This window comes from Setaria italica, chromosome VIII (genome assembly GCF_000263155.2).
Source record: "Setaria italica strain Yugu1 chromosome VIII, Setaria_italica_v2.0, whole genome shotgun sequence".
Lineage (NCBI taxonomy): Eukaryota > Viridiplantae > Streptophyta > Magnoliopsida > Poales > Poaceae > Setaria > Setaria italica.
In genome coordinates, this window is record NC_028457.1 from 31228664 (window position 1) to 31242831 (window position 14168).

Consider the following 14168-nt stretch of genomic DNA (forward strand, 5'->3'; position numbering starts at 1 on the left):
TTGATTCTATCAAATTTCATTAGATTCGTTATGAAATATGTTTTCATAGCATACCTATTTAGTGTTATAAATATTGATACTTTTCATGATAAATTTAATCAAATTTAAAATAGTTTGACTTAGGACAAATCTAAAAGGACACTCTTTACTAGACGAAGGGAGTGGCAAAGAAGAAGGTCAAAGGGTTTCTCTCGGAAGGAGAAGGATACAATATTGAAGTTTCGTGCAGGGTAAGCTCTCTCAAAACCAGTTCATGGATAAAGAAAATGTAGTACTGAAAGTTCACTAGAATATTTAAATAAAAGGTGATACATGGGCTGCATTATTAAACAGATAAACACGACCGATAAGGAGTAGTAAGGACCCATACATCAATACATAGCTGCACAAGACATCATCTTCAACAATTTTTCTTCACGCAGTTATCGTTGCAGGCGCTCATGCAAGATTCTCTGCACTGTTGGCCAATCCCGAACTCGCAAGCTCGGCAATATCGGTCGCTGCAGGGGGAAGTGCAACTGTTTATGTAGGCGTTTTCGCAGTTGCCACAGCTGCAGGTCACGCAGTCGCTGGCGCAGCCGTTAGGGCAGCAGGAGAAGCTGCTCGTGCCGTTGTTACTGCTGCAGAAGCTCTGGCAGCACGCCTGGAGGACCTGGGACTTGCATTGGTCGCAGGAGGACTGGTAGCTGCACTCGTTGCGGCATTTTTCGGCAATTTCGGCAGTGCAGTTGGCATTGCACAGCGATGGACAGTCGCTGCATAGTGGCTTCTTACTCGGATGCCCCTGCGAGGACATGACCAGCACGGCGAAAACGGCGATGGCTGCCGCTGCCTTGAGACCTGCTGCACCTGAAACCATTTCTATGTGGATGGATGAAGCAAGCTTTGCTACAGAGAGAGCAAGAGAATGAATATCACAAAGCGTAGGATGTGAAGAAGCTTGGTGTCTATATGATGTGTGGCCGATGGTATTTATAGGCTAGAGCAATGTAGGAAGAACATCGATCTAAACTAAATTATACCAATGGAGTGTTCCATCGTAATGCATCCTACAAGTTGACTTGAAGAGGAGGAGTACTCGGGTATGCACGTGACACGCATGTGACACCAAATGCAAGCATAGTCATCGTGAGCAGGCTCCGTTCCCCACATACGCATGTGCCTTTGGAACGTTTGCGATAGATGCAATGTCTTACTGCTAGAGACGTAGCTAGCTGATGAGACTCTCTCAGCCCATGAAGATGAGAGGAGAGTAGATGGGGCCAATCGTCTATTTGAAGGAGAGAGAGAGTATAAAATTGTCTTCGTTTTCTTCTCTCACACCTCCATCTCAGCTAGCTACGTAGCTAGTGTCATTTGAGGGCGCCCTACTAGTATATTATATTTCAATGAATGTTGAAGACAATGAAAATGGAGCTTGGTTGATTGCTTGAATGGCTTAAATGCCGGAACTATTAATAGTTGCGATGCAACGACATTAATGATAGATGAAGTACTGACTTTTGACAGTGTCAAGGTCAGCGGAGATACAATGTAAAAATAGAATATGTTGTCATGGAGTAATGTACACGCTCCATTCACATGAGCAACTTGCTTTTAACAAGTTCCATTCATCGTGCATCGCGAACTTGACTCCTTGTACTGCCTCCGTCCACAAATATAAGCATTTCTACAAACTAAACTCTCATACAGTAATTACTCCTGTGGGGATCTGTAGTTAAGCCGATCAAGAGCTCTTGCTTATTGCAACATATTTAAACCACATATTGTTATTATGGAAAACCCATAAAGATGGCTACAACTAAAGCAATTAGCTAGGAGTTGTCCTGCTTGTTTAATGAGGGGGGTAGAATGGACTTTCTCCTTGTTACTTAGTTTGTCCTTAAATTGGTACATATTCATGGATGGAGGGAGTATGTGTTATTTACTACCGGCTCTGTTAGTTTTTAGTGGACACAGTTTGAATGTTGAGAATACTAATTAATCTATCTTTCATCATGAATTCATTTTATAATATTTTGCTAATAGTCACAAAATTGAAACCATTAGTAAGTGACTTAAATATGAATCTAATTGTTCTAATTTTGTAATATCTAACTTATTACCACACATTCAGGAATTACTACTGGTCAGTCAAAATGTGGTTTTGATGGCGAAACTATACTCGTTAAAATGAGCAGAAGTAGTAATACATTGTTTGTGCAATTAGGAAATGGAAGCTGACTTTGTTCTGGTCATCCAAAGAGAATTAGCATATGGATGGAGATTCCCTTATTTCGGAGAAATTTGCTGTATTGATCCTTGAAATATGTTCACAGTTTACGCTCCAAACAATGGCTTCTCAGTTTTGATACTCCAAACCTGTGCCTGATTTCTTGACATTCTAACCTTATCAGACACTTCATTTTCCTTTTCCTATTCAGGCCAACTAAAATGGCCATCTTTCCATTTAACTCTATTTTACATACTCCATTCATTTTTATGCATCTAAACAACATTACTTGATATAAATTATAAGATACTAGGGATTAATTTGCAGCCACCTAAGTGACATGCAACAAGATAGTCTAGCATAAATATTACTACATTAGAACAACACATAATAGCACAAGTTCATAGATGACACATAGAGTATTTTCCCCTATATAATTTTTAGATCCTAACGAAGAAAGGTAAAGGATCTCTCTCAAAAAAAAAGGAGGATAAAATGTTTTGAAATTTCATGATGGCTAAGCACTCTCAAGACCAGCTGGTGGATAAAGCAAATGCAGTACTGAAAGTTCATTAAGACAATTTAACAAAGGTGATCTACGGGTCGGATGAAAACACAAACACGACCAATAAGTAAGGAGTAACAAAGACCCATACATCAATACATAGCTGCACAAGGCATCTTCAACAATCTTTCTTCACGCAGTGATCGTTGCAGGCGCCAATGCAAGATTCATTGCATTCTTTGGTAATCCTGTCTTTGCAAGCTTCGCATCTTAGATTGCTGCAGGTGGTCGCGCAAACATTTTGGACGGCGATGTTGCAGTTGTCACAGTTGCAGGTCACGCTGCTTGTGCCATTGGGGCAGCAGGATAAGCTGCTTGTGGCGCCATTACTGCTGCAGACGTTCTGGCAGCACGCCTGGAGGACCTAGGATGTGCAGCTATCACAATGGAGTGTGGTGCATTCATCACTGCTGCAACTTGCTGCAGCGATGGCAGTGCAGTTGTTATAGCACTGCGATGCACAATCCTTCTTCCTCGGATGCCCTTGGGAAGACATGAGCAGCACAGCGAGAACGGCGACGGCGACCGCTGCCTTGAGACCTACTGCACCTGAAACCATTGTTGTGGATGCATAATAATGAAGCAAGATTTGTTATAGAGCAAGAGAATAACACAAATCAAAGCGTAAGATGTGAAAAGGCTTGTTGGTGGCTATATGATAGTGTGTGGGGATGGCGTTAATTTATAGGCTAGAGCAATGTACGGAGAAGATCGTTCTTAACTAAATTATACCAATGGACTAATGGAGTGCTCCATTGTAGGTGACACCATGCGTGCATCCTTTTTTTTAAATTAAGGAATACCATCCGGTCTTGGTTATCCACAAGTGAATGCCTATAGCCAAACTTACATGATCTTGGCAGAAACTCAGCGCTCAGGCTACTCCAGAAGTACTACACTTCACAATCAAAGTTCACACGCCAAAGATAAATCTACTTTTAGGACTCCCTAACACCTAGCAGATTCTGAGACGTCTCCCAAGCTCTCCAGCACCATTGCATTCTCCAGTACTGCCAGGTTTATGTCTTGCTACTGAAGAATTCTTCTCCTAAAGTTCCAGCCATATTTGTTGAAGAACTTCAAGGCAATAACTTCAAGCCTGCTACAGTTCTCCTTCAAATCAATTTTCTCTTCCTCCTAAAAATGATTGTGCCTTTATACAGTACATCGTTTAACTATATAGCCTAGTAAAGTGCAGCAGCTCCTACAATCATCTGGCTTCTAATCTTCCGAGGATACCCTCTAGTGCAAGAACCCAGCATATTAAGAACACTAACAGGCGGTTGAATTCCAAACGAAAAGAACACCGTACTCCAAATAAATCTGGCTAAATGACAATCAAAGAAGAGGTGTTGCACTGTCTCTTTTGAATTGCAAAAACAACATTTGGTACTTCCTTACCATCTCCTCTTAGCAAGGTTGTCCTTTGTTAGAATCACACCTTTTTTTCAAATAGCATAAGAAGATTTTGATCTTTAATGGTAATTTTAACTTCCAAGCTACCCACAAGGATGGTGTTCCTTCAGCTTGCATTATCTCTCTGTACATTGACTTCACTATGAAGTCTTTGTTTTTACTCAGATTTCGTTCCTCCATACCATGTGCTGCTATCTCAGCCACTAACTTTAGCTATTCATTTAATTTGTGTCATGAAAGAAACATTCAGAGGGACAGAGCCACAAACTTTGGCCACAGTGTCATCTTTCCTTCTGACTATATCATACATCCTAGATCCTTCAAATTGACTTGAACAGGAGATACTCAAGTCAGGCTCCATTCCCCACATACGCATATGCATGTGACTTGTAACGTTTGCGATAGATTCAGTAGTGTATACGTACATCCATAAAAAAGAATGAAAATGTAGCTTGGCTGATTGTTTGAATGGTTCAAACGCAGGAACCAATAATATAATGATGGTTACAGTGCAACATTAATGATTTTGGTTCCCCATGTCGCTTAATGTAAGATTAATCGTTTTGATTAGTTTCTACTCCTTGCTAGGACCACATCCTTGTTTGGTGTGAAGCATGTACTAGCTAATTGTAATTTCACCGTTATACTATGAAATTGGTTCCTCGCGATAAATTCCCATTTTCCCGATGCATGATTCCTTGCCCAAGTTACTAAAGGTCGGATAGGCCAACGTGAAATGTTTAATTTCGCCTTTCGCGACGAAGAGTTTATCTTCATTAATCATGCAACATATTCTTATGTAACCTCCCGCTCTGCTTTAATCTTGGCCATCCATTATACACTGCACAAATCTCAAACAATAATATTGTAAGGTGTGGAAAAAAGAAACTTTCAGAAGATATATAGGATCTTTGGTACCGCTGATCTAATTACAGGCCGGGCCAGGTTTGCAATTTTTATGGCCCCGGCAAGCTCGGCCTGTCCAACCAATGTCCAATAACACAACCGGGCTAGAGAAATCGGGCTAGGACTGATTTTTCCGGTGCTGCGATCTTGCTTGATGAATTTTCCATGCTTTTTCGGGGCCGGACAAAAAGTGGTGCCGGTCGGTTGCCTTGTTAAAAACTTCTTCGGAAACACTGTAACACAGGCATCCGGACGGTAAAAAATATCGGACGGAGAAACTCCTTTTTAATACAATTAATTTTCAATACAATTAATTGCAAGTTCACGTCCATTCATTCTTATCTTCTTCCTCAGCTTCATATCTTCTTCTCCCTCATCCTCTGACCGTTCCCCATCACACCGCTGATTTCTTCCTCCTCCGGCTGTCTAGTGTGGGCCGGCAGCGAGAGCTCTGAGGTAGGGAATGCCTCCTCTCCGTGTGAATCTTGGGAGCTGGCCTCGTCTCTGGCGCCGGCCAGATCCTCGCCACCGTGCTTGGGCGGCGAGCCCTTCGTTTCTGTCTCCGATGGGAAGCACACGGCGGGGTCTCGCCTCTGCCTTCGCCTCCCTGCCGCCAAGGGGGTGGCTCGCGAGCCTCGTCTCTAGCGCCGGCCGGATCCTTGCCGCCGTGCTCAGGCCCGAGTCATCCGCTTCTGTCTCTGGCTCCATCGCCTCCGACGACATGTTGGATGGGGGATCGCCGTCGGCATCGTGCTCCCCAGCCTCGTGCCGGCTCCTAGACCCTCGCAGCAAGGGGCACAATGGCGGTCGCGGCACCGGTACGCGCTCGGCTGTGATCCGTGTCTGGGTGTCTGGTTCTGGAAGCTGGATTTTTCAATGTTGCAGCATATGATTTTCAGTATTTCAGATATTGATTTGTCATGTTGCTCTGTTTTCTTAATGTAACCATAAAAGAATTGAGATGCTACAAAAGAATGTTTGAGATGTTGCAAAGGATAAATTTTGATGTTGCAACGGGTGATTCAGCCGAGGGGTTAATTTTTTATTTTTCCTTTTGATGATATACTTGTTGTTTTGAAGATGTTGCAGTTTTGATTTATGAATGTTGCAGTGTCACATTTTGGATGTTGCGGTATAATATTTTGGTTGTTATATATCATGGGCTGAATTTTCATTTGGGAATGTTGCATGAAACATGCATTTGATATTGCAATGGGATTTTTTTTCCAGAAACGATGTTAACATTGAACGATTTTTCACATATTTTTTCAATGTTGCAACCTCGTGCTTTTGATATTGCAGATGTTATTTTTAAATGTTGAGACGGAGCGTCCGATGGGAAAGTTCCCATCGGACGTCCGGGTGCTAGCAACACCGAAACTTCTTTCATGGCAAGTTTGAAATCGTTCTGCAATTTTTTCACACGTCTCGATTCACAATAATCGCAATCAGATCCTTTTAAAAGCAATCCGATAAACCGATATCCTTTCACACGTCTCGCCGACCATGGTCCGCACGGCGTGCTGAAACCGGATGGGAAACGGTTCCATCTATTGTCTTTCCATAAACCATCATGGTCGCAGTCGCGGCATCTGAAAGCGCAGGGCTTTCCACCTCCAGGCTGCGAGCTAGCGATCGCCAAGAACAACCGAGATAGACGGGATGGACCAGCTGCCCGACGAAGCGCTGGCCGGCGTCCTGGCCCTCCTCGCGCTGCGGAGCCTCGCCGCGTGCCGCCGCACCTGCCGGGCGTGGCAAGCCGTCGTCCACGCTCGCCACCTGCTCCGCACAAACCTACTTCCTCTCTTGGTGGGCGGCATCTTCGTCAACATCATCAAGTTCAGCGTACAACCGTTGCCAGAGTTTTTCCGCACACCCTCCACGGGCCCAAGATCGCCACCAACCTCGGCTAAGTCCGCAGCGGCGGCGGCCGTACGCCATTCACCATCGACGACTGCTGCAACAGCCTTCTCCTATTCGAGGATCACGTCGTCAACCCGGCCATGTGGCGGTGGGCAGCGCTGCCCCCGTCCCCACCACCGCCCGAGGGGATGGAGAGCTTCCCCTACAAGGAGAAGTACCTCGTGTTCGAGCGGAGCTGGTGGGTGGGGGGGGGGGGAGGGAGGCCGGCGGTGGAGCGGGGGCGGCTAGCGGCGGGGCAGGCGGGCGCGGAGCGGGAGCGGAGCAGCCAGCGGGGATTTCAATTTTTTTAATTTTTTTAATACTTTTTAGTACCGGTTATCTCAAGGTACTAAAGGATCCCCTTTAGTACTAAATTACCAGTACTAGTTGCACAACCGGTACTAAAGGAGAGTTCCCGACCGGTACTAGATGTCCATTCGCTATTAGTGATAGGTTGGAATGGGACTCTTACGACAATGACGTGCTTGGCATTAAAATCCTGGATCAAGAGTACCAGGTGGATACGTTCCTATACTTGGGTTTCATCCTTACAAGGAGGTTATCTTCTTGCACGTACCTCGAAGGGCCGTAGCATACAATTGGAATACCTCCGAGGTTCAAGACACGGGCAACATTTGTCCTATAGCGTATAACCGGAACCTCCCGGATAATCCAGACCCGAGCGACGACTTTTGTACACCATATCGTGACAGCAGTGTCGAGTCATATTTCATATACACGCCTTATTAGATGGGGGAGTTGTCGGAACACAATAATTAAGCTTGAAAAGGGATTATTGTACCTATATGGATGACTTTGGAAACTCAAATCCCATCGGGAATCCCGTCGTTTTCGAGGGGCTGGAAGCTCACACGGGAAACTGACCACGGGTCAAATCGCCTCGTCATTTGGGAGCCCATGAGATGGGAACGCCTGACCGCATCCACGAGTTTTCCCGAGGGCGAGCCCTCTTCACCTCGAGGGTCCTGATGGCGCATCCCGAGTGTTGTTGCCGCCGAAGTGACGTAAGGAAGCTAGTACCAATTCGCCAAGCCCCCGCCGCTCCGTTCAAGCACCGCCGTCTGTCGGCCTTCCCAACCGGCGCTGCTGCCCCTACGCCTTCCCGTCCGGTGCCGCCGCTCTGCCTCCCGTCAATGGCAACGCCGCCACTCACTCGATGTGTCGACCTGCAGTGAAATCTCTACATCGGCCGCATCCTGTACATCCACCACGGTGCCTCCAAATCGTCTTGCTCTTCGGCACATGTGAGTTCTTCCCTTTCCCCTCTCCTGATTTCCTAGATCTTGCAGATCTTTGTGACTATTGTGGGTCGGCAAGCTACTGGAGGACCTGATGATTTTGTGGATTCTGTACTGAGCGCTCAATGGGAAGCTGCGGTATCATTTAGTGTAAACACACTATTCATTGCAATGTATTTGGTGTCTCAAACAGTACAGAGGCTCCATCAGAGCACCTCATGGCCCTGGGGGTTCATCCTTTGTTATTGTTGTGTGACTACTCTTGTAATGACATTTTTCTAAATAGGCCTGTGATTCATTATTCGTATATGATTCAGTGTGAGAATTGGATGCTATTCTAACCTTGTTCCAGCTTTATTTAATCAAGTGAGCGAATAGACCAAATTAATCTGCATTTACCTTGTTCTGTGTTGTCTTTCATGTAAAAGTAAGCTCTCTTCCTGCAACTTGCTCTGTGTTGTCTTTCATTCAGATTACGTAACTATAGATCTTGCATGTTCAGTGTTCAGTAACTTTGATGTACTTATTTAGGCTATTGCATTTTACATACTCTTGACATGGATTCCCATGGCAGAGAGCTGTTCACCTTAATGTAAGAACATGGAAGCATTTTGCAGCTATAACCCATATAAACAGTGTATTCTTACCCACTTTGCAGCTATTCGCCAACATTCTTCTTATTTGGCTTTTTTTTTGGAAAAGTTGGCATGTTTTACGGAAGGGCATGTTTCATATAATGGCTACCTCTATTTTACTTCCAGTTCAACTGAAAAGGTCCATAGCCAGCCCTATACTGTCTCAAAAAGAAACAAGATAGTATAATGTAGTTTGATATAAAAATATTTTAGTTTCAAATTTTGATTATAGTTTGATCACGGTTTGATATTGATAAACTGAGAAGGCAGCTATTACATTCCAAGTTTTTTTATTTGATATTGAATTGTCATGTCCTAATTTCTCTCTTTCAAGCGTCCAAGCAATGCTTGGCTAACTTAACCTGCAATCATATATAATTTGTCAGCCAGAAGAAACCTTTTCCTTTCAGTTTTGTCAGAGTTATAGGTGATAGTTATTTTCAGTTTCAGTCTCGTCAGTATGTAACTTTGATCCAGTCCTATCTTTTCCTTTTCTTAAGGAGTCGGCATGCATCAGGTTGTTGATAGTGCCTAGTTTTTAGCTGCATCAGGTCCAGGTGCAATCTGATTTGGATCTTTAGCTGACATAAGGGTTCAATGCATAACTTTATTTTATGGACAACTCATCATAGTCATTGAGAAGAATTTCGCATTTGCATATGTGATCTGTGTAGTCCAAATTCATGCATGCATTTTTTATGTTCATCTTGATTTACCTACAAAGTTCCTGCAGATTCTCGAAGACATGGGATTTGAGACTGAGACCTCTGCGGCTTGCGGCTTGTAGGACAAAGATGGGTGCAGCAGCATAGTTGGGTGATGATATTAAGACTTGTGTAGCTAGTGAATGCAAAGTACTTTCATAAATTAAACTTGATGGTACTTGATATAGTTGGGATTTCATCCTTGAGATATATGTGCAAAGTACTTGTGTAGCTAGTGCAGCAGTATAGTTGGGATTTCATCCTTGAGATATATGTGTTTGTATAAAGATTTTTTCCCGGAGCCTTTCATGGTACTTGATGCTAACAATTATCCATTATGAGTTTGTTATAGTATTTTTTTAATTTTTCTCATTTTTTCCTGTTTTTTAGATATTTTTTTTTCATGGATATTCCCCTCCTAAGTTCCCAAACAGCCACAAGGAAGGGATACGTGTGGGGGAGAGCTAAGCACGGAAATAAGTTGACAAATTAAACCCCGCTAGCCCCCCTTCCCTGGGTTATCTTGCCCTTAGCTTCCAAATTAAGCCTATATGTCTTTTACATCATGAGGGTTCAGCATTTTGAAAAATAGGAAGGTTTACATTCAGAAGGGTTTACATTGAAGGGAATATATTGTTGAAATAATGGGCCTAGCCCATAGTAATTTAAAAATTCCAAATAAATCTCAAAGGCCCATGTGGGCAAGAGGTGGAGTGGTGCAAGTCTTTAGTCCCACATTGCTAGTGGAGGGGAGGGATGACCAACTTAAATATGGAAGTTGTCTCCACTCCTCCAAGCTATGTGTGTGGGGAGAGAAGGAGAGCTCCACACGTGCGCGCTCGTTCGCCACGCCACGCCACTTCGGCCCCTCGTCTTGCGGGGGCGCGGCTTCCTTTTGCCATTTTATTTTTTGGTTACTTGATCTTTAAGTCAGCAAGATATATGGAATCCTAACCGGTTTAGATCACGATCGCGACGTGAGAATCGTGGACTCTCCTATATATGCGACCTACCGGCCTCTACCAAAAACAGATCTATTCGACCTAGGGTTTTTGCCTTCTCTTGCTGCTGCGCCGCCACCGTAGTCTACTCCATCCCGATTGTCGGCGTGCACCGGCGATTGGGAGAGCAGGTCTCCGGAACCGTCATCTTTAGCGATCCTGCACCGGGAGAGGGCGAATAAGGTTTTTGGGAAGCGCTCTGCGCGACTGCTCGATCGCTTCCTCCGCTTCGTTAAGTTCTTCATCGACTCCTTCACCACGGCTCGTCTACCTCTTCGTCACTCGGGTGTCACCCGTCGTCGCGAACAACGTCAGGCTGCTGATCGTCGTCGCCTGCTGTACCCGGTAGTCGTCCAGGAGCCGGTCTTCATCAAGAATGAAACGTACGATCTCTTATCTCAAATTATGTCTTCCATACTAGCTATTATGATCTGTTGCAGTCTGATAGCACTGGATAGTATGGTAGAATATGTGATTCTATTTGTAATGATAGACTTGTCTAGATTTTGCGTAGACATGTCTAGTTTAATCTGCTATCTGTTCGTCGTATTCATAATTTATTTCTGGATTAAATTAAAACTAAAAGTGCTTATATATCCAACATATATTGCACCAGTCATCAGCTATCTTGCGCTCCGCCGGCGGCCATCGCCAGCTCCACAGGCGAGCATCTTCCCTGCAAGCAATCCAGAAATGGCTGAAAGAAGGGGGAGCCCCGTTGAACACGACATCATTCCGATGCTTCCACAATTGCCAGCTGATCAGGAGGAGGAAGGTGTCGTGTAGGCACAGCTCAGCTCGCAGCTTGCATCGTCGACGATAGTTTTCATCAGCAAGTTCGCGCGGCATTGGATTCTTTCTTGAACAAGTAACCATGCAAAGAACTGAATCTCGGTGGAGCTAGGCTAGCTTCTTCCAATCTGGTTGTCACACAGATTAATCCTACAGCTTCTCTTTTTTCTTGTTAATGCTGACTTTCCTGTTTAGTTCCTGAATTCTTCACTCTGAAATCGGCGACAAAATTTTGTGGCTGCCTAGCATGAAGTCTACACACCCGTGGATAGATTTTATTTCGGTGGATTAACAAATCTTCTCCAGAAAATTCGGTGGCTGACAAAATTTCGGTGGATTAACGCTAGACCACGGTTGATGAGTACGTTTGAATGACATTTTCTCCAGAAAATCTTTTTATTTATGAAGCTTGAACAAATGTTACAATTTCGCAAGAAAATTGTTCCAGCCTCATCAGGATATTCTTCTAGCTTCGGTAACAAAATTATTCAAAAAAAAGTTCCAGCTTAGAAGTTGTTCCTACTTCACAAGAAATGTTCTACACAATTAGGAAAATAAAAAACATCCATATTGCATCTGATTCTATTGCTTCAGCTCTATGCAGCATAAGGTTCAAACGGATTTAAAATTTGATGTTTAACAAAAATTAATGGACACTATATACCCACACTGGCCACTCTAAGCAACATATATAAGACTCCTTACCGGATGTATACCAGTATATAGTATACAACGCAGCGCTAGGTTCACTCGAAAGTTTAAATTGCCAAGGAAAGGCATAAGCTGCAGAGTGCTACTGAGTCAACAGGACTCAGGACATACACAAAAGGAACACAACCAGGCAATACTCTACTGAGTAGTGTTTTGCCTACACGACTGTTTCGCCTGTTTACAAACACCACGTAAACACTACACAGTGCCTACTCATGTCCGTTTAATAACCCATCCAACAGGGTGTTGGTGTAGTGCCTACTCATGTCCGTTTAATAACCCATCCAACAGGGTGTTTGGATCCCCAGGCTAAACTTTAGTCCTTATCACATCGAATGTTTAGATACTAATTAGGAGTATTAAACATAGACTATTTACAAAATCCATTGCACAGATGGAGGCTAAACGGCGAGACGAATCTATTAAGCCTGAATAAATAGATTCGTCTCGCCGTTTAGCCTCCATCTATGTAATTAGTTTTATAATTAACTCATATTTAGTTCTCTTAATTAGCCTCCGAATATTCGATATGACATGGACTAAACTTTAGTTCTAGGATCAAACACCCCATAATTGGCCATTTAGTCCAAATAAAAAGCTAGATCGTAGGTGACCGATCGTTTAACGTTCAGGATAACAATGCTGACACAACTAGATCAAGCAAAATCGGTGTAAATTAAACGTTGTCATTTTATTCCATCATGGCATACATAACTATGCCTTACACAAGGACATAGGGACCCATGCATATGCTACTCTTCTCGTGATCCCTCGCAAGCTAGTCTTGGCAGTCCACGAACTCGTAGTTCACCTGGAGCTGCCCGCTGGCCATGCCGCTGCCGTCGGTGTCGATCTGGTAGAACACGGGCGTGTCCATCCCGAGCGCCGCGCCGCCGTTGGTCTTGCCGCAGTCGTCCACGATCCTCACCGTCGCGGCGGCGCCCGTGGCCGCGTTCGTCACCTGCAGGCACAGCCCGCACGCGGCGTCCCCGCGGGGCCCCGCCGGCCCGCAGAACGCCGTCCACCAGTACCGCGACCGCCACGCCGGCGGCTTGTCCTCGTCCAACGCCGCGCAGGACACGGACAGCGCGCCCAGCTCCCAGTTCCTCGACGGCGCGTCGTACGCGATGTACGTCGCGGTCACGCCGCTCGCGCTCTGCGCCCACGCTGCCGGTACGGTCGACGACGCCAGGGCCAGCAAGGTCAGCAGAGCCGCAAGGAGCACGCCGGCCGGCGCGCGTGAGTACCTGCTGCCGTTCAGCTCCATTGATGCTGCTTGGTTAGCTTGCAGTCTGTTAATGGAAGCTCTTTGCTTAACCAGCTTCAGTGTGAGGTTGCTGTCTTTATATAGCTTACAGGAGACTAGGATGCTCAAGATGGAGACAAAATGTGTTGCAACTTACAAAGCTTTATATCAGGTGCTTTGTTTAAATGGTTTGGCTCGATCAACTATATATGATTAATCAAATAATAAACCGGTAGTCCAGTGCATGAGCTAGCTGTATGCATGTATGTACGTGCTCAGCATATATAATGCTGTGATTAATTTGTTCTTTAGCCTTTGGTGCATTTGATTCGATAAAACCTAGCTCATCTCAAGCAAACTTTAGACGCCTTTGGCCTGCAAACTAATGCTCTCATCTCATTAACATACGTACTTCCTCAGTCTCAAATTATCAATCGTTTTGACTTTTTTAAGCTCATACCTTTTTTAATACCGCTAAACATAATATATATATATTAGTGCATAGCAAAAATGTATAAATCCAGAAAAAAACAAAATGACTAATAATTGAGACTGAGGCTGTGTATGCTAGTACACAAATGCTCATAGTAGACTGCTTGGGTTATTATATTAGTTGTCATGGGTTGGTTAGAACCATTATTTTTTAAAGGAGTCTCCATGACTCAGCCTTCATATGCTCGGTTCCTGATTGCTTCGAAACCGTGAAATATAGATTTTATATCACAGTTTTTAAGCCACGCAACGTAATTCATATACTAGAGATCTATTTTGCTTTAGTTATCTTTGACGGTTGGTAATTGAATATGTGGAAAAAAAATG

The 14168-nt window shown here is 44.2% G+C and overlaps 2 protein-coding genes across 2 annotated transcripts; both read right to left on the reverse strand.

Moving 5' to 3' along the window:
- Window positions 1–400: 400 nt before the first annotated feature.
- On the reverse strand, window positions 401–859 carry LOC101752547 (keratin-associated protein 4-5). Its single transcript, XM_012848232.1, has one exon. It carries the CDS (start codon window positions 857–859, stop codon window positions 401–403), a length of 459 nt encoding a protein of 152 aa, XP_012703686.1.
- A 12022-nt stretch (window positions 860–12881) lies between these two features.
- On the reverse strand, window positions 12882–13370 carry LOC101752960 (pathogenesis-related protein PR-4). The gene has a single exon (XM_004980611.1). It carries the CDS (start codon window positions 13368–13370, stop codon window positions 12882–12884), a length of 489 nt encoding a protein of 162 aa, XP_004980668.1.
- Window positions 13371–14168: the final 798 nt, after the last annotated feature.